The 21,010-nt window shown below is 47.0% G+C and overlaps 1 protein-coding gene across 3 annotated transcripts in view; it reads right to left on the reverse strand.

The window, feature by feature from the left end:
- Positions 1-21,010, reverse strand: part of IBTK (inhibitor of Bruton tyrosine kinase) — an 876,521-nt gene that overhangs the window by 735,817 nt on the left and 119,694 nt on the right. For 2 of the 3 annotated variants that reach the window (XM_078648125.1, XM_078648127.1), the window contains 3 exons: positions 18,422-18,518; positions 18,213-18,337; positions 675-785 (listed from right to left, as the gene is read on the reverse strand). In XM_078648125.1, the coding sequence (XP_078504251.1) occupies positions 675-785; positions 18,213-18,337; positions 18,422-18,518 (333 nt within the window). The remainder of the gene's footprint in view (positions 1-674; positions 786-18,212; positions 18,338-18,421; positions 18,519-21,010) is intronic. The other variant, XM_078648126.1, reaches the window with a different exon arrangement.

The raw sequence follows: 21,010 nt of genomic DNA on the forward strand, positions 1-21,010 counted from the left end.
TGTGCCTCTGGTGCTGCATTGAGGACACAAGTAACAACAACGAAATTTCTAAGTGCAGAATCTTTTTTCCCGGAATTTAGCTAGCCCTCAGCTTCCTTTTATTTCATGAGCGAATGACAAGAAACGGCTCTCTGAGCCAAAGCTTCAAGGTAACTCATATGGAAAATGTGCTGACTTAGAGCTATACCAGATATAGACTGTTATATTCTTGAATGATTATTCTTTAAACACAGGATCCTAAATTCAGTACATAGGGAATGCCCAGAGTAGACTTCGGGAGTCTGACCTTTTTGCGTCCAAAACAATGGGTAAATGATTTGATGTAGCAAGAGCCTAGATTTTTTTAAGGGATATTACTCTGTATCTCAAACCCCCAGTCATCAAAATACAATTGATTCTTGAATAGCGATTATGCTTGGCCAAGTAGAACGCATAACCTGAGAAATAGTAATTTCTGAAGTCTATGTGCATATTTCACATTGGTAGGTAGCTATGGCGTTCTATTGTATAATCTACTCTATTGAATACTGAAGACTTCCAGACCTTAAGGAAAAGATGAACCACTGCTTGTATATTTTGTTGCGTTGCTGTGAGATATGTTCTAAACCACATACCATTATCAGTAGGTATTACATGAAAGAGTGCACTAATAAGAAATACAACGTAAATGTTACCATGTAAGTTTGCTCATCTCCATGACCAAGACGCCCACCTTGACCATGTCCACAAGTGTAAACCTGCCCTTGCTGGGACAGAAAAACAGAATGAAACTTGCAAAGTACCACCTAGAGAATAAAAACAAAAAGTCTATATTAATAGAAAAGCAGATTTGTCTGAAATCAATCTATTCCAGTCAATACCCTAAAAGTTATTCTGCAAACAATCTTTTACCACAGAAGCTACTGCACACAGCCCTTGACCAGGCACAGTGGGTTTTGGGAGCACAGTGAGGTCTTTCTGCCATACAGTATTCCAAGCACCATTGCCATTGAACCAGCTGCACATCGCCCAAAAAGATGTGCTGCAGGTTCTGCAACCTCCTCAAAATCCCCAGCTTCAGAGCAAGTGTGTATAACCCAGCCATGCACAGTGGCACTGTGAACGAACATTAAAAAGAAAGAAAAGTAAACAAGCATTTACAATGCAATGGTTTTGCCTTTGTTAAAGTTAGAGCTATTGGCATTGCTCTTAACATTATTTTTATTTATGTTTTGTTTTAACATAAATACATGGCATTGTCATTTACAATGCCACTAGCTTTATCTCTCGCAAATGACACACACAAACACCCACAGAGAGCCCCCCTAAACACACACAGAGCCCTTCCACACACACACCCACACAGAGCCCCCCACACACACAGCCACACAGAGCCCCCCACACACACAGCCACACAGAGCCCCCCACACACACAGCCACACAGAGCCCCCCACACACACAGCCACACAAAGCCCCCCACACACACAGCCACACAAAGCACCCCACACACACCCACACAGAGCACTCTACACACACTTACACAGCACAAGCAGGCAACAGGGGCACACGGAGGCACAAGCAGGCAACAGGGTCACGAAAACGGAGGCACAAGCAGGCAACAGGGTCACGAAAACGGAGGCACAAGCAGGCGACAGGGTCACGAAAACGGAGGCACAAGCAGGCGACAGGGTCACGAAAACGGAGGCACAAGCAGGCGACAGGGGCACGAAAACGGAGGCACAAGCAGGCAACAGGGGCACGAAAACGGAGGCACAAGCAGGCAACAGGGGCACGAAAACGGAGGCACAAGCAGGCGACAGGGGCACGAAAACGGAGGCACAAGCAGGCGACAGGGGCACGAAAACGGAGGCACAAGCAGGCGACAGGGGCACACGGAGGCACAAGCAGGCAACAGGGGCACACGGAGGCACAAGCAGGCAACAGGGGCACACGGAGGCACAAGCAGGCAACAGGGGCACACGGAGGCACAAGCAGGCAACAGGGGCACACGGAGGCACAAGCAGGCAACAGGGGCACACGGAGGCACAATCAGGCAACTGCAGGCAGGACACTACCGGGCTGTGCCTTGGGACTGAGGACGCCGTGAAAATGGGGCATGTTATAGCGCCATAATTCTGTGAGTACTGACCCCCCTCCTTAAGGTGTGGAGCTCTCGGCACTGACCACTCGGCCGCCCGTAGCACAGGACACTGGTGGGCGTCATCACTGTACCAGCCCTCTCTTGGAAACTGGGAGCCCCGGCTCGTGCTGCTCTGCTGGGACAGGGTAGGTGGACAAATTCTGTCCGGGCAGCGAACGAGGGTGCGGCGGGCCTGCTGTTGCCCGGATCCTCCTGCTGAATACTGTGAGGAGCAAGGGAGTTCTGAGTGACCAGCCCGACACTACCTCACAAAGACTGAGGGCGCCAAATGGAGTGGGGGGGCACCGCATGCTGCCAAGGAAGAGAGCGAAGGGGGGCTAGGGACGAGAAAAAGGGGGCCATCAGAGGAAAGGAATTTGTGGAGGAGGAGGCCGGCGTGGGCAGTCGATGGTAGGGGATGGCTAATTGGGTTGGTAGGGGTGGGGGGGGGCGCGCGGGGCATGCGGGCGAAGGGAGGATCAAGCATGGAGAAGGGGGCAGTAGGGAGGACGAGCACGACTGTTACTGTCAGGCATCCATCCTTCAACAATTTCCCACTTACCTGTTTCCCACAGTCGTTCTTTTTGGCAAATAGAGCATAACATGTTAAAGTCTATTCAGATTGCATGACAAAATTCTGAGCAGGCACTCTATCAGTGACATGTTACTACTCTGTTTTTCAGACCTATTATCGAAATAATTTGTTTAGTTAGACGTTTCTACTTTCTCGCAAAGGAAGATAGGCACGGCACTTCACTATGATTCACAAAGAATAACTGCGGTGGTGGGTTTTAACGCGGCCCTGAATAAATAGTGTGTACTGTAAACAAGTAACGCAATTATTGTGTCAGTGACTTCCCTGGAAAGCATCTTAGGTTTTGGTAATGTGGGCTTGGAGTACTCAGCTATGCTCCCGTCTTTGCCTGGACTGGAGGCATGAGGGGGGGCAGACGCACAATGAAGGGTAATAAAGGTTGCATACGCTAGGTGCGGGTCGAGGCTACATCTGGTAGGACAGTGGCGCGTGGCAGGGGTGCCACAGTGCTCAACGCAACAGTGATCGCAGCAGAGGGGAGGGGGCGACGACAAGGAGAGCCGGTGGGCGTGGGTAGGGGGCTGGCTACAGATCGTTGGGGGCACAGCGGAAGGTTTGGAGGTGGGATGGGGCCGGTCTAGGGGGCAGGTTTCAGTGGGAAGGGGCCGGCAGCACAGGGTGGGGGCTTGGCTGGGAAAGGGGGGGGGGTCTTCCACGGGCGGATGGGTGGCGCTCGATCCACCTGAAGGACCCGGTGGCATCAGGCATGGGGGCGGGGCAAAGGATTAACGTGAGTGAGCTATTTATTTATTTATTTATGTGTTTGTTTGTGCGGTCTTGTGTGGCGCGGGCTTTGCCCGGGGGTGTCGGGGCGCTTCGCGGGGGGACCAATAATGATATACAGGAGCGTAAAACGGAGGCAAACAATAAGTTGCATGGATCAAAAGTGACACTAGTGAGCAACAAAAATACAGGAGGTAGCAATCGGTGCATTAAAATAAAAATAAAAAAGTGAAAGGGGTGCAGGTTACAAAAATGTACTAAATACGCATAGACGTGCAATACTGCAATAAAAGGCAGACACTCCATCACAAGAACAGACGTTACGTAGGCAATGGAGGCACCAGTGCAAGTATTTAAAACAAACAAAATGTGTGAGGTAGCAAACACTATGTTACAAGGCGGAAGTGGCGTGTGCGGGTTCCGGGGGGGGGGGGGTGCCGTGCACGGGTATTGGGATGTTGCTGGGCATTTGGACTGCCGGGACACGCTGGGGGGGGGGGGCATGGTCCGGGCCGGGGGGCTCTCCGGTGGTGGGGGGGTCTTGCGGGGGCGGGGGGTTCTTGCGGGGGCGTGGGTTGGGCTTGGGGGTGTCCTTGGGCCTGGGGGGGAGGTGGTCTGGGGCGGGAATTTGCTGGGACTAGGAGTTCGGAACGGGGCACAAGGAGGGGGGTTGGCTGGATTGAGGAATTAATGCCACGGAATAGTGGATGTATGGGATGCGGGCAGAGGGGAGAAGGCTGGGGGGGCAAGGACTCAGCAGAAGGAAAAGGAGGGGCATTCGCCACAAGCGCAGGAGGGCAGACAACACACTCAAAGGGACGCCGTCGCCTGGGCAGTGCCAAGCAGAGGAACGCCGGTGTGGAGCCTGTTTGGCCGCAGCTGCAGAGAGGGCGGGGGCGCCTGGGGAAGAAAGTGCAAACTCCGCATTACAAATTGTACAAGAAGGTGCTTGCGTATGCGGGGGTGTGGCTTCCATGCGCTGCAATGGGTGCGAACTTCGTGCATGGTGGGGGGGACACGTGGCATGAAAGGACGTGTGGACACGGGGCAGGCAGCAGGGGACACATAAAGCGGGGACGGAGGCCTTGGTAAAAGGTGCTGGATGGACTGGGTCGGAGCCCGTGTGGTGCCCTGCGGCCGCACCTGCAGACTTGTTTGGGCCAAACTGGAGTTGTGCTTGTCCGGCAGGCGTTTCACGAGTACAATAGGGCAGGTGTAAAGCTCTCGCCCGGTTTACATTGCACGTAAAGCATTAAAAGCCCGCTGCGTAGCTTAGTCAGGTGCAGGACTTGCTCCCAAAATGCCTGGACTACCGTAGGGGTGATGGGCATCGTAAGTGCCGCGCGAGGCGGCTCCGAAGGGCTGTAATGGAGCTCTGATAGAGGGTACAGCGCCGTTAAGGCCAGACGCGCTGCCCCGGTGAAATTACTGTATTAGTTAATTTGCACTAACACGCCACACATTCTCAGTTGGTATATGGTATTCTGCCACTTGTAGCATCATGTTAGCAGGACGAGCAAATGGTCTGTCACTGTGTAGCGTACGGCTGGGAGGACTGGTGCACAGGGAGGGGTGTCGGAAGGGTCGGTTGGTTATTTGGTGATGGGGGGGGCTCAGGGGAAGTTCGCGGATGCTTGGTTGGGGTCGTGGGCCAAAACTCCCTCTCCCTCCCCTCCCCCTCCCCCACAACGGACCGTCCCTCCCAAGTGCCCACGGCCCCTGCCTTTGTCCATCTGTAGGGGTACAGAAGCTGTGTTAGGACAGGCGAGGTCAGGCAGGTGGACACTGATGGGTGTCACAAAGAGCTGGGACTAGCTGTCCAGGTGGCTGCTTGTTTACAAGAAAGGATTCTTGGCAGAGGTGTGTAGGAAGTCATTGCGGAGGGAACGGACACACGGAGAGCGGGAGGGGGGGCAGGGGCGGGAACGGGCACACGGAGAGCGGGAGGGGGGAACGGGATAAAAACATGCTGCTTACCTGAGCATTGAGCAGGAGAAACAGTGGTCGACGGGCCCCGGCGCCATCTTCGGCGGAATGAGAAAACACGCCCTGACAGAAAAAAAAAACACAACACGCCCACCGCCGAGATGACGCGCACAGAGGGGCGGGACTTAAAAAAAGCCAGAGAAACGCCCCTGAATCGCGTTTTCCCCGAGAAAGCGTGATTGACAGCCTCTGTCTCCCAATGGCTAGCCTCCATTTATGGAGCTAGCCAATGAGAGACAGAGGCGGGTCATCGATCCGACATAGAACTCAAAAGGTTTTTTAGCGCATGCACACTACGTGCGCACTTGCAGGCAAAACCTAAAAACTTGACAATGATGCATTTGATGCCTCCCGAACCATACCCCATGAGTCATGATTACAATAATATACGACATGCGATTGATAACGCTTAGTCATTGATGTTTTTGTTGCAACCTGTATTATCATCAATAAATGACAAAGACCTTAAAAAAAAAAAAACATTTTTAAAAAGTTTCTGGTGACATTTATAAACCAAACCACTTGGTCTTGTCACCAGAACCCCTCAATGGCAATTTTGGACCAAAGTACACAGTTAACCTATGATAAATCAAATATATAGACTTATTCACTTAACAGCAAAACTTTAATTAGTTGAAGTTAGCTTACGACCTAAACCACAGTTTTCCCTGTCCTTTAGGGTTGTTTGCTCTAGGCACTATTGATCCACATGTCAACCGGAGCTAAACCTTATCCAATTTCCAGTAATTTTTGCTGTTTTCTTTGTGGTTGTAGGAAATCCATCTTTTATACATGGTCACTCTAATTTTTACCCTCTTGCTGGACCCTATATGTATGCTGTCTTTAGAACTCTGTGCTCTTTACCCCTGCTAACCAATGGTAAAGTGTCCGTGCTCCACCTTTTGACATGATGATATGAGTACACTTCTAATTGGCATGTAACTTACTTATGATGCTCTAGTATATAGAACAACGTGTATCCAGTGCACAACGCCGTAAAAACTTTGCCTACCATTTGTCTGCCAGTGTTGCCAGCCAGGTGGACCTTATTGGGGAGAGACTCTGTTCTTCCACCACCAGACCCATGGTAACTGTTTCCCCACAAGAAGACCTTTTGCCGCCCCAGCCCTCCTCCTCAGTAGTCGCGGACCGCGTGCTGCCGCCTACAACACCCAGAAGGCAGCGCGGTCCCGCGAGAGGGGAGGAGGGGGTGGAGCCAACTAGCCCATTAAATCTGAGCGGTGCTCCCGCGGCGCAGGACGCCGTAAAAACGTTGCCTACCAATTGTCTGCCAATGTTGCCAGCCAGAAGGACCTTATTGGGGAGAGACTCTGTTCTTCCACCACCAGACCCGTGGTGACCGTTTCCCCGCCAGAAGACCTTTTGCCGCCCCAGCCCTCTCAGTAGTCGTGGACCGCGTGCTGCCGCCTACAACACCCAGAAGGCAGCGCGGTCCCGCGAGAGGAGGGGGTGGAGCCAACTAGCCCATAAAATCAAAGCGGGGCTCCCGCGGCGCAGGACGCACGCGGGCTCGCCCGGGCAAAGCCCGGGCCAAGGGCGGGCCCGTTTGAGCCCGTTAGAGGACGGTTGAGGACAGGACGGGGCCCCCCCTTTCCATCTGCAAATTAAGGTCAGTGTACGAATATTTATATTGGCAGCCTGATAGATTGACAATCAATACGTTATAAATTCTACAAGCTACAACAATGTCATGAATACCACCAACGCAGGGAAGGTGATGAAGTCTGTCATTGGCGGGTCAACAGTGGGTACACTGGACCAATTCCTCGCGAGGGCATCATCCGTGCTGGCGCACGAAATAGAATTGACTGAAAGAAGGCTATTGATGGAGCCTGCCTTTGACAAACGGTCATCTATGGGTATGTTGGTACACGCTGTGTCGCCTAATCACCAACAAGGGCCTGAATCTGCCATGATAAGAGCTAATGGCGTGGGGAGTAATTTATTACAAGTCACTGAAGATTTGCACATATCTCTTGATATTACGGATGCTGCCTCAGCCATTCAAAGTACATCTGACCCCAACCACGAACTTTCAGGATCGTTGACTCCTAGGCCAAAAACACAATTTAAACAGAGTTCTAAACTGGAGGCCACAAATTTGGTAGTAGATCCGGTTGTTAAAAGGAAGCGTGGGGGCGCCCCTTTGAAAAATAGGAAAGCGAAAATCCAAAAACGGAACAACGAGGGGGAAAGACAAAGTACCAGAACTTCAAACAGCCCAGTTGTAAGCCCGCTTACTGTACAAGCGGCTATACCTACAACAAGCTTTAGTGATGTGTGTCCGATTGAGCTGGGAGCGGTCTTTTGGGCTAAATTGGAACGTATCTTTACAAAGACTTGCCTCCCTATTTATGAAAGACTCACTATGATAGAAAATAGACTCTTGCACTTAGAATCATTGTACGAATCCGCCCAGGTACAGGATGGTTTACAGGATACAGGGGTGAATGGAAACCATGATAGGCTGCAACATAATGGAGATGGTAACCAACAGGCCCTGTCTACTAGTAATAATATATTTGATCCACCCCTTTCGGTGGCAGCACCTAATGACCCCCCACCTCCACCAAGGGATATTGCTGTAATTACGAATAATGAATCGATCAGAAGGGGGGTGACTGGCGGGGTGAGTGGGCCTGAGAATCAACAACCCCGAGTAAGCAGAAATACACCCCATGAAGAATTAACAAAAGCGCTACCACGCATAGATCTTAGTCATTATCATATGTGGTGGTGCTGGCAGGGGTTCCAATTTTGAGCCAGGGAAAAAAGAGGCTTATAGTGAGCTTAAAAATAAATGCATGCAGTGGCTCAACTTCAATAGACCACTTCCCCCACAGGTTTCTGGTGAAATATTGTTTGCAAGACGAGTGGATTGGGTGGGACCAAGGCAAAAAACCATTGATGGAGATTGCATTATAATTAACTTCAGGAACAGACGTGCCGTGGAATATATTTGTAATTGGGTTCCAGCACGGTCTGGAACGCAAATTCAATCCCTACACCTATCCTACTTTTATTTCGCTCCTCAGCCTGATCCCAGTAATAATAGAGGCGGACAGTTCTGGGGAGCTCAGGATATGTTTCGCCATAGAGACCAAGTGGGGGCAGCAAATTGGAAGGGAGTAAATACATTCACCCCTATACTTGCCACGTTTCCTCAAATCAATAGATTTAGCATCCTAGATCAAATAGATTGACGGCTTGGGAGTCGTTTGCCCACACTTCTAATGATTGATGGCCAGGGCTCACGAGTAGCTAAAGTGGGACTCAATGTTGATATTAATGATTCCCACATCCCTATAAATATCCAACAAGAGGGTGTAGGTGTTAGGGTGGCAACTAGGGCAAACGTGGGGCAGGTTACGGGGAGCGGCTACACGGCCGCACAGCGTGGAGCTTTATCTCCTGTGATAGAGGCGGAGGTCGGCTGTGTTCCATTTAAGTTGCTAAATGGAAGGGCTCAGGAAAGAACTCAAGGGGGTAAGCCGTCAACTTGCGTTAGAGGGGAAGAATTTGGTCAAAGCCCCTCATGCTGGGGAAACCAGTTGTTCGAGGGTACCAGGTGCATCAAGGGCTAGGGTAACGCATGGTAACATTAAAATTCTCTCCCGGAATTTGGCAGGGATCAAAAGCAAACTATCTCCCCCTGATTGGGGTCTGTTTATAGAAAAGTGCGATGTCTGCTTAATGCAGGAGACGTGGAAGAGACCTCGATTGGCAGTTTTGCCACCTTTAATACACTGGCTAAAACAGTGGGCAGGGGTTGACCATCGGGGGTTTAAGCACCTGGGTGGGTACACACTTGGGTGCTGAAGCAGCTCATATACCAACTAACTCACCTGATGTCCAATGTGTTCTTTTAACGCTTCCAGATTCCACACAAATTGCCCTGCTCAATATCTATTTGAGGCCTTCGCAGAGTGGGCAATAATCTGGAACTATTGACGCACTGAGGCAGTTCATCACGACCCTTGACCCAGCAGTTGTCTTAATAGTAGGTGGTGATTTTAACTGCCAATTCGCGCCTCTTAGCAGCGCAGGCCTAGATGGATTCGCTGATGAGGATCAGTACTGGCGCATCCCAGAACCACAGATAGCACCTGTTAGAGCATGGACGCCCCTAGTTCTTCAAATCAACCCTCTTCTCCTCTCATCGTCTTTGAGGGCTTGCAATGGGAGGACAAAATCAGATAGTCCTGGTTTACCAACCTTTAATAGAGAAGGGCAAAATTCTCTCATCGATTATATACTGGTTGAACTTAGACATTGCGATAAGGTCCTGGATTTCAGGGTTTACCCGAGGAAAGACAGTGACCACAATGCCCTGGTCTGGACATTGAAACCAGGGAGTTTTGGGCTGTCAAACCCAGTTCCCGAGCCCAACGCTGTACAACAGCCTCTCCTGCTAAGTAACAACAGGCGGAGAGTTAAATGGTCAAATTTACAGGGCTCCCCAATTAAACTTGCAGGTATATCTCAACAGTCTTTGCCACAGTTGATAGAAATGGGAGAGACTGGGTATAAGGACAATGACCAAGAACCTTTGATTAGGCCTTTGGAAATTCATAAACAGCTGGTTGCCAAATTGTTTGATGTGTTCTACCCCAAAGGGAGTAAGAAGGCAAGCCCAGTTGCAACTCACCCCTGGTATAATGCTAATTGTCGGAAAGCAAAAAAAGACCTGCTAACCGCAATAAAAGCAAAGAATAAGCCAAGCATCAAGCAATGCCGGCTTAAGCATAATCAGGTTATTAGAAGGGAAAAGAAAGATTGGGAAGCAAATAGATGGGAAGATTTAAGAACAGCACTCTCACGTAGGCACTCTAAATCGTTTTGGGATATTGTGAGCTCTGGGGCGAGAGAGGGCAGAACAGCCTTCGAACCGAACATAGCAGTAGCCGTCTGGGAAGCCCACTTTGGAGCTCTCTATGCAAATTCTGGTGAAGAGGGTCCCTTGTTCTACCCCAGGTCCCCTCCATGAGTATCGACTGGAGGGGTCCTGGGACATTACGTTAAATGAGGTCGAAACCGCAATAGTCAAACTTCTACCCAATAAGGCGCCCGGCCTGGATAAGCTTCCAGGGGATCTATTTCGGTCTGAACCGAAAATTTGAGCACCATATTTGGATGTTCTTTTTAATGCAATATTAAAGGGCATGGATCCGCCAGATACTTGGCGTGGAGCGGAGATCGTTCCCGTCGACACAAAAGGCTGTCCCTTACTGCCGTCTAACTATAGGCCTATCAGTTTGATAGACATTAACCAAAAACTGATGGGAAGGATTATCGTAGACAGAGTCCAGGGGTGGATAGAGGAAAATTAGATTTTGAGTATTTTGCAGGCTGGGTATCTCAACCCTTTATCAGATATTTAGCCTCCAGGTATTGTTTTGGAAAACGGTGAGTGTGGAGGGTGGCCGTCTCTACCTCATCTTTGTTGACCTGCGGGCTGCATTCGATCTAGTGCCGAGGGATAAGCTGTGGAGTGTATTATTTGATCTGGGCCTACCTACTTATTTATTGGATGTGCTAATGAGACTCCATACTGACAATTATACTCAAGTCAGGTGTGGGAAGCATGGAGAACTGTCGGCCCGCTTCCCAGTGGAAAAGGGGGTGCGTCAGGGGTGTGTCCTGGCCCCCACATTATTCTGTCTTTATATAAACGGGCTTATAGACCACCTGCTTGGAGTAAAGGATAATGATGCCCCCAGGTTAGTCTCAGGTCGGGTGCCCGCGTTGATGTTTGCGGACGACACTTTGTTGTTGTCCAAAACATCAACGGGTATCCAACAAACCTTGGATGGCTTTGCTGCATTCTGTGCATTGAGAGGTTTAGAAATAAACCTAGATAAGACCAAATTTATGATTTTTAATCCCCCGAGGCAGACTTGTCCAAATCCACTTTTGAATGGAACTTCTTTGGAGCGAGTTGAGACCTTTGAGTACCTAGGCATCACTTTGACAGAACATCTTGACTGGGGTATCCAGTCAGCAAAGGCGGCTCTTAGGTTATCCCAAGTGGCGGGGGGAATTGCAAAAGTGCACAGAATATCTGAATTTAAGCCAGCGGCCCCAGTCATGTAAATCTATAAACTTCAGGCTAGAACGGCCTCTATGTACGGGGCGGAACTATGGGGACACCAAAGTACATCCAGCCTCATGAAGGTAGAACATACCTTTATGAGGAATTTACTGGGTCTACCAGTCAGCACACCTCTTGTTCCCCTACGCATGGACTTGGGGCTAGTCCCTATAGAGGAGGAAGTAGCACTACGGCCTTTGATGTATTGGAAAAGATTATGGTCAGTGCCCGAATTTGTCTCCTACAAAAAAGAATTTCTGGAGGTCTGGGCCACGTAAAGAACTAAGAAAATTCCGTGGCTCTCACATATGAAGGCAGCTAGTACCAGGATTGGCTTACTCGAGCTCTGGGATAATCCTGAAGTAACTTGCCCAGGGTTATCTAAGACAGAGTTGGTCCACACTTTAAGCACCACAACCTACTATCTCTTTATAGGTGCACCACAGTGGGAAGGGTAACAGCAGAGTTCCTCCAAGTAAAAATAGAACCTAAAAAGGAGGACTTTTTGGATCCAATCTACCCTCCATTGGCGAGGAAACTTTATATCCAATTTAGGATTGGCAGTCTCCCGCTTAGAGCATTTACCAGCAAATGGGACAATACAGAGAACATTGTGTGCCCGGCATGTGAATACAATCTAGAGGATGAATTCCATGTCCTGTTTTTTTGCCCGCCTATCAGGCCACAAGGAAATGCTGGCTGATACCACTTTGTAGAAACTTAGGTTTCAGTCAATGCGCTCAAGCATGCAGGGTTTTAAAGTATGACACCCATCCCCCAATTGTTTTTGCTGTTTCGCGGTTCCTAATTGGTATGTGGCACAGACAGAGAAAATTTATGTAAAGACTCTGTAAATACAATATTGTATTTACCGTACATCTCGATAACTACTAAATGTTTAATTCGATTTTAGATGTTTGATTTTTATCTGTCTATATGCTATTTATTGTTTTTTTGTTTTTTTTTCTGTGCAATGTATGTATTTGATCTGCACTTTTATGGTCCGTGGTGACCGAAATAAAGTTATTGATGATGATGATGATGATGTATCCAGTGCATGTAACTTAAATGTCACCAAATTAAATTAAATGTTAGGGGCCTGACAATATGGGTCGAGATTGGCTGAATTGTAAAATCAAGCCATTAAGGTCCACCTCCTGTGATATTTAAGGCATTAACTTGTCTCTACACTCAAGACCACCTTTAAACTGTAGACCTAGGGGTCGGTTTGGTGGCTTAAGCAAATAGAGAGGACTGGAGGTGAATACTGCAAAAACAGAATTTATGGTTTTCAACGCCCCTCCAGAAGCTTCTGGGGTACTCCCATTTTGGATAGGTTGAATTTGGAAAGCGTCAGTACTCTTGATTACCTGGGAGTTAAACTGAGTGATGAATTCTCATGTTGTAAATAGACAGACAAATATGCTCTAAAAACTACACAGTATATCTCGGGTATAGTAAGAGTCCATAGATTTTCATCGAGTACAGCATGCCTCACCTACACTACAGATTTATAATATAAAATCAATGGGAGCAGCCCACTATAGTGTTGAACTGTGGGTATATCAAAAGGCATCAGGACTTTAACCCATTGCTTGCTTCTGTCGGCCAACGGCCGTCACACGCACTACCTCGGTAGTGCTGCGCACGTCCGTTGGCCGATGCAGCCCTGCCCACTTCATTAAACCACCGCACCGCAGCGGAATTGCCGGCGCGGTTAAGTATCTGAAAGGAAGTTCCTAAGGTCCTTAAACAGTATGCCTCCTAGCACCCGATGCTAGAGCTAAATACGGATATGAAGAGCAAAGCAGACTCTCAACTGGCTAATTAAGACAAGTTTTATACTGGAGAAGACTGTGGCAAATAGAGGAACTAGCAATGTACCGAAATGCAATGGAAGAAAGACTACCGCTCGAGGGCCATGTGGGTGTAACATAGTTGAAATATACTCACACACAGTGGCACTAGTTAGGCGTAGATATCCTATGGAATACCCCAAGCATTGCTACCAGTACCACAAAAGTATTGATCAAGGAGAAATGTTGGTCCATTATAGAGAAACAGGCTGTGGTTAATATGGACAAGACATGCTGCCTAACGCTTTGTCTACCCACCCCCTCTTCCCCCCTCACTAGCAAAACAGCTTTACTTGAAGTCCAGATATGGAACTTTGGGAGTGAATGCATTTCGTAATTGGAAAAGCAATTATGCCTCCACTAGCTCGATTTGCCCGGCCGGTAAACTCAAAAGTGAAACTGCCGAACATGCACTTTTTTCTGTAGTGCGTATCTTGCAAAGTGCAAAAAATTGATTACTCAGATATGTTGGTTGATAGGGGCGTCCCAGTACACTATTCCCAGGAGTATTCTGATAACATATATATGGTTTTCCATTGTATATAGTGTAGCACAGTTTTTTATCTCACTGTGGTACACAATACATCTTATCATAATGAAAATAGTTTGTATATAGTATTTATGTTTCAAATCTTTTTAGCATGTGATAATTTTAAGCTGTTATAAAAGAAAACAATATAACACATTATTACATATATGTATGGTTTAACGGGGTAAGCACCCCTGAATAAAACCGCAAAAAAAATGTTACTAGTGGACTGCAGCACCTATTGTGCCATACACCGTAGTGGCAAAGCAAACATGGATTCAGGTCTACCAGTGTAGCCTACATGTAGTTGAGTAAAAAACTGCAATTCGACCTGTCAAAATAAACCCATTTACATATTAATGTCACCCCTATGTAGGCTTTGTAGTCCACAATGCAGGGTATTTATAAGTAGGACATGAAGAAAGTTAACGTTAAAATGTCTTTAGAGTGACTAGCACCCAAAACCTATTTTTACTGTAGCAGGCCTAGCTGTTCTATATTGAAAACCAAAGTACACATTAAAATCCTAATGCTGTATCTCGGGAATGGGATTAGCTAGAAAAACAATTAAGCAACTACTTTAAATAGTTATAAAAAAATCCACATCAATGGTAAAGTCAGATTTACAATAAATATTTAGAAAAAGTTACTTTTGTAAAGTTGCCGATTTCCTGCCTCAAGTTCCTGGAGTCTAATTTACACTTGCAATGAAACTTCTCCCAGCCACGGTTAGCATTTGAATAGGTTTGAGGAAGGTGAAAAATGCTTCCCAGGAGCAAATAATAGGCTGAACTGATTGGATAGAGATGACTTCTCTGGACCTTAAAGAATATGCATGGTGTGGGCTGTAGGCATTCTATTTAACATTCCAGTGTCAAATCCTGCGGACAGGTCGGCTGAGTTTTTTTATAACACTGGGACGCACTTGAAAGAATAGAAACAGGGGGCAAGAACATTCTTGTGTATCTACCGTCTTGTTGCTTGATGAACCCTGTTTTGTTCTACCAGACGTCGGTCTCTGGGTTTACAGGGGTGACAGTGGGAGTCCCAAACTAGATTTTAGTTATATGTGGGAGGACACTAGGATTACCATAGTACACTCTGCCTACACCCACACAACCACCCCTCCGCCCACATTTAGTGTGGCCAAAAACTTTCACAATCTTGAAAATGTCCAAAGTGATTAGGGTTGGCAACTTGAGAACTTTTGCCCTATTGTTTAGTGCGTACCCAGGAGTCATTCTCAACCAGTAGCTCATGCCAGGCATAAATTGTATCATCTCCAGGTACCCACTAAAGAACACTCCTGGACACCCAGGACAAAGACATGGAATCCAAGGGTCATGGGGTTGGCTTGTTCAAGCTACAGGGATACAACAGGCTAAAAGTGACCTATGCTTGGAAGTACCCAGCAGACCAGTTGCAACTGGGCCTAGACTGGACCTTGCTGTTGACCTCTGCCCGACACCCAGTGAATCACTAAGTGGCTCTCCGAGGTCCCGGGGCTTCAGATATGTACTCAAGTGATGGATTGGGACTTAGAGGGCTAAGTCAGAAGGCAAAATTGTTAACCAAGACAAACCTGGTTGTTGTATCTAACACGCACTCCATTGCGGCCAGCCTCAAATTTCACCAAGGTCCCGGTTTACAGCAACCATTGACTACCATTGGCACTTTGCGCTTCTTGGCACTATTCCTACTTAAAACCTACAAAATTTGTATCACCAAGTTGCACTAATTTGATTTTAATTTCGTTTTGGAGTAATTTTGTGTATGAAACTGTATTCTATTCTTCCAATTCATTTTAGGATTTTCTTTATTTTGCACTGGCTTTATGATTGTTTTGGTACAGCATAAATGCTTGACACACTGCCCTAAGTTAAGCCAGTCCGCTCTGTGCTATGCTGCCAGAGAGTAGCACTCTGGTTAATTTAGCGACTTTGAGGGTTAACCCTGACATGGGTCGTGATTATTCCTTAAGGTGGGTAGTCCTCCACCACAAATAAAAATTACATTTCTTACAGGGGTTAAAGGTATAATGCTGTAGTATCACTGGATCTTGGGCTTAATACCGATCACTGTTTTCTCATGCATTAAAAAACATTAATGGTGATTAACAGCCCCTTGATTAATGGGTCCAGTCATTTAGTACCTTGAGTGCTCATGGCAGTAATCACCTAGGGAATCGAGTACCTAGTTGTGAAACCCAGTGATGATGCTGCCCGATACTACACCATAGTGGTAACCACTTAACAGCACCAGTGGTATATATTTGTTGAGGGGTTTGGGTAGATAACTGGTACATGAAGACACTAGCAAACCTGTAAGTTCACTCTCTTTTGATTAAGATATTTGGTAAACTCCCCTGCTTTGACCAATGTACAGGATAGTGGTAGTCCCACCACCTTTTGTCCAAGGCTGGTTTGATGCAGTCCAGCCTTGGGCAAGGGTGACAGAATTTGGTAGCCTACCTGACTTGACCAAGAGCAGGGAGTATTTGGCAGCCCTCCTCAACCTTTGCCCACAGGGCAAGGGGGGATTTCACATGGCAACTGTCAATTCCTGCAATCCTCATTTGGGCTGAAAACATTTGCAGATTTGACGAGAATGAAAAATGCGCCTAGTTCCTATTTTTTGTCTTCAAATAGCAAACTCCCTTCGCCTGCAATTAAAGCAGATAGTAGGAGCAACAATAAACCTCTATCCTTTGGTCAATTTTGGGTTGGGAGAGAAATTTTTCTCACAAGGGGCATTCTATTCCCTGTAGGGATTAAAAATACATAAGGTACAAGTTTTAAAGTTTTGTGAGACTTCCCCTCCCCACAGAGGAGGAATACATTTAAAATCTCACAAAGGTAACACAGTTTGATCACTATTGAGTTATTGTGAACACCGGGAGAGTTTAAATAAAAAACTCTTAATGGTTGGGTAGGTAAACAAATGGGTGTCTAAACTGAGTTTCCTGGGGGTTGTCTATTGAGCACGTGGGTGAGCGAAGTGAGTGAGGTAGGTGACGGAAGATAAACATACCGAGCTGAACAGCCTGGTGACGCTGTTGAGTATCTGGGCAGTGAGCGACGCGGAAGACTGTTGGATTGAATGGTATGGTTGGGAGAGGTTGGTAGAAGTTTGGGTTGGAGAAGGCAGTGCATACATTGGGAGGATGGGTATTTGGACTAACTTGTCTTAACTGAATGAATGGGTACGCTGCATGGAGGAGTATGTTGCCGATAGTTTAGCTCAGTAAATTGGGTGTGCTAGTCACTAAGTAGAGTGAATGATCCTTATGGACTAAGCTGGCAGCTGAGTAGGAGTGATATTGGAGACAGAGGTAAGTGAGGTGAATAAATGACCTCAATGGATTAACTAAATGAGTGGATGGGTGAGTGGTGTGAGCAGGTGATTTACTTTGAGTGATGCTTATGTTGAGGGTTAGGAGCCAGAACATGAAGCAAGGTGAGTGTTCGATGGGAAAGGATGGTGTTAGATGAGTGAATGGTGAATTCAGAACAAAGACCAGCGGAATGACTACAGTTTGATGAGTGGGATAGTTGAATGAATTGTTAAGTCCAAGAGAGCCTGACAAGTGGGAGAGTTCAGGCGGTGGGTGGCTGGGTGAATACAATGTGGTTGAGTTCAACTGAGGCTGCTTAGGTTAAATGAACAAGGTGAGTTAGAGAGTATTAGGCAGCAGCAGAGGGTGGTTAAATGAACTAAGCAGCTGAGTTAGTTAAGTGGGTGATGAATGACTAGGTTAAGTGAATGACAAAGAACTGAGAAAGTAGCATGATTGGGCGAGTGGCTCAGTTAACTGTATGTATGGGTGAAGGAGCGAGACCATGGATCAGTTTAAGTTTTTAGGAAAGTAGTTTGTGTGAATTTCGGAGGATGGCATTGGGTGGGTGAGCAATTGGGTAGGTATTAAGAGACTGGGTTATTTAGTGAATGAGGGAATGAATGAACATGCCTGGCACGACTTTAGGTGGCTAAATGGATAGGTGAGGAGTTGTGGTAGATGTTCAGAAGGAGGAGGTAGGATTCTTATTTCTATAAATTGCCATGAGCCTTCTTGTCTTGCACAACAGTTCAGAGCATACAAATTAAATTGGGAGAGGGCAGGGACCAGAGAAAATTGCACAATAAGTAAATGACAACAACTTGAATCATTCACCTCAGAATTCATAGATAAAACTTGAACTTTGATTTCCTAGTTTTTTATGTCATCTAGAACCATATGGTGCAAAAGAGAAATTATTGACACATACTTATCGAATATCTAGAATTTCAAATACCTGTTTTATATACACTCCTGTCCGAGGAAAGAGATCCACCAATTCTGGGTGATGTTTGCTTTGGTGTCCACCATAACCAAGGGTGAAGTTGATGTTGTTTCCCCAAGTATAGAGCTCAGTGAGATCTACAAGAAGCATAGCAATTATGCAATTTATCTAGCATATCAACTCCTTCTTGCAAGATAAATGTGCACATTTTCTTCTCTTACCACTGCTCTTAAAGGTTATGTGGGCTGGTCTGTCCTTCATTACCAAGTCCAACGGTGATAAACCTTCTTTATCATGAACACAAAGACTACCACCTTGCTGAAAAAAAAGTAGATAATAAATGTTGGATATGATCTTAATTTGTTAGGTAAATGATATTGCTCTCTCAGAAACAAGTAGTGTACTAGCGAACCCAGTGAGGTTTACAGTTTAGGTTGTTGGTTTATCGAAGCTGCCTGGCAGAAGAAACACATGGGCTTTGGATGAAGGGTAATGGTTCTTCCGGAGTCTTAGTAGGTTTTCAAAGTCGGTGCAGCTTACTAACGGTTTAAGGCTGTCTTTCAGTAGGAGTGAATTTAGTGTGGATATTCAAGGTAGATTCTGGAGCTAGCCAGCACAAACTATACATTTCATGACTCCTCATCATATGGTTTGTCAAGAAGAATGAAAAATTTCCTAGCTACCATAACAAAGTTTCAATTCTATTAAGGACTTGGAGGTGAGGTGTACGCTATCACGATCTGCGTTTTATTTACAGCAGCCATTTCATTATAACCATAAAATACTACAGTTCCCATGAGGGAACAAACAGACAACATTGTTAACAGTTCATTAACATCCAATCAGAATGCAGCCCTAGCGATCACGTCCTCTGTTCGTGTCAGTAGTGACTCTTTTTTCGCTTGAGTCACACCAAATACCTGTTCTCACGAATCTTGCTTCTCAGTTTCTGATGCTGTAAAGAAGTTACAATCAGTATTGGGAGGACCAGAAGCACAGACGGGCACGGAATCAGAAAATATACCATCAATGCAAACAGTTTCTTATTCAAGTAGCAGTCAAACAAAAACAACTTCACAACAATGAAGGAAACTAACGGAGCCATTAATACTTACTTCCATATCAGAATCTGCGGGCGGAATAATCCTCAACTCAGAGTCCTTAATAGAATTGAAACGTTCCTTTACGGTAGCCAGGACATTTGTTTACTTACCACCACCTGTGCCATGACGAGCACCGGTTTAAAATAGAACCTTTTAAAGATAGAGTTTCAGGATCAGCAGGCCGCATTCATAATATTCTATAGTCGAGCCCCTAGGCAGAATGCCTTTGAAGCCATAGCTCCAAGAGTAGAATGCGCCCAAAAGTTTTCAAGGTTATTCCTCTCCTGCATAATCCACCAAATCCAGCAGGCTTTGTAGAAAAGACCGCTTTGTGCGGTTTTTGGAGGGCGATCAAAAATGGTCTCTTCCCCCGGGGGGAGCGAAACTGCGCAGACATCTCCACATAAGCCTTCAAGCAATGAACCACACACCGCTTTGGAGAATCTGGAAAGGCCGGGTACTTAGTCACTTTAGTATTGGATTTAGTACACTGGCTGACCGTGAATGACACTCCAAATGGAGACAAGGATCTGCCAGTGATGTTGGGGAGCCACACACTGGATGATAGCAAGCAAAGCAACATAGCTAACTTAACAGACATCTCTTTCCAAGAGAGAAACCTGTTAGCCATGATAAGAAAAGGCTGAAAACGTAGTTGACAATCTATAGCACCAAATATCGGGGCTCCGGTGGCACTGACAGGTGACTGCCCCGGAGCAATCAGTACACAAAAGGGTGTTCTCTCGCCGGGGTTCCATCCATAGGCACATTGCCCGCCGAGATGGATGAACGAAAGGTGCTGATGGAACGATAGGCCACATCCCCATTTGCACTAAACTTGCCAAAACCTATGTTGGCGCCCACAGGATCACCACTCCTTCACACACACCAAGAGGACCATCTCGTCCATGTGGACTTGTAGCGCTTAACGGGGCTCTCTGACCAGGACTTAGCCAGGAGGTTCTCAGCTTGCTCTGAAAGTCCCAGGAGCGACCATCGACTCCAGTAATCTGCCAGGCCATCAGGTGAAGGGACCCTTTTAGGATCAAAGGATGTGGGATCCCGTCTGGAGGGAGAAGAAGAGGTGGAAACAGGGGGAGCCGGATTGGAGAATCCCAACAAAGTTCCAGAAGAACTGGAAACCAAACTTGGTTTCCAAATGGGGGGGGAATCAAGACCACATCCACCTTCTTAAGCATGATCTAGGCCATGGCCCTCAGGATTATCGCAAAGGGAGAGAATGCAAAGCCCTTCTCCGGACCCCAATCCCGCAGGAATCCACTGGTGGCCGATGCTAATGGATCTGGTCTCCAGCTGAAGAATCTGGGAAGTAGGTGGTCCAGCTGGGAGGCAAACAGGTCCACAGAGAAGGGAACCCACCAGGCCTAGAGAGTGGCAAAAATTTGCGGGTTCAGTTTCCACAAACTGGAGTCGTGGAAATGCAAGACTGCCAATCCGCCACCTGGTTTTCTTGGCCCGGAAGATACTTGCCAAGACAGCTATCTGATGGTCGAGGCAGAACTGCAATAAGTCGGTTGTCAGATACGAGAGGATCTTGGATCAGGTGCCCCCTAGGTGCCCGCCAAAATATTGTCCATTTTTAGTAACACGCAGCAGCAAACTCCGAAAGAACCCGCGAAAAGCTCCAAATATTTTCTATGCAAATTGTGCTCCTGAGGAGACCATCAGCCCCCCATGGAAAATTCT

This window comes from Lissotriton helveticus, chromosome 6 (assembly GCF_964261635.1).
Source record: "Lissotriton helveticus chromosome 6, aLisHel1.1, whole genome shotgun sequence".
Lineage (NCBI taxonomy): Eukaryota > Metazoa > Chordata > Amphibia > Caudata > Salamandridae > Lissotriton > Lissotriton helveticus.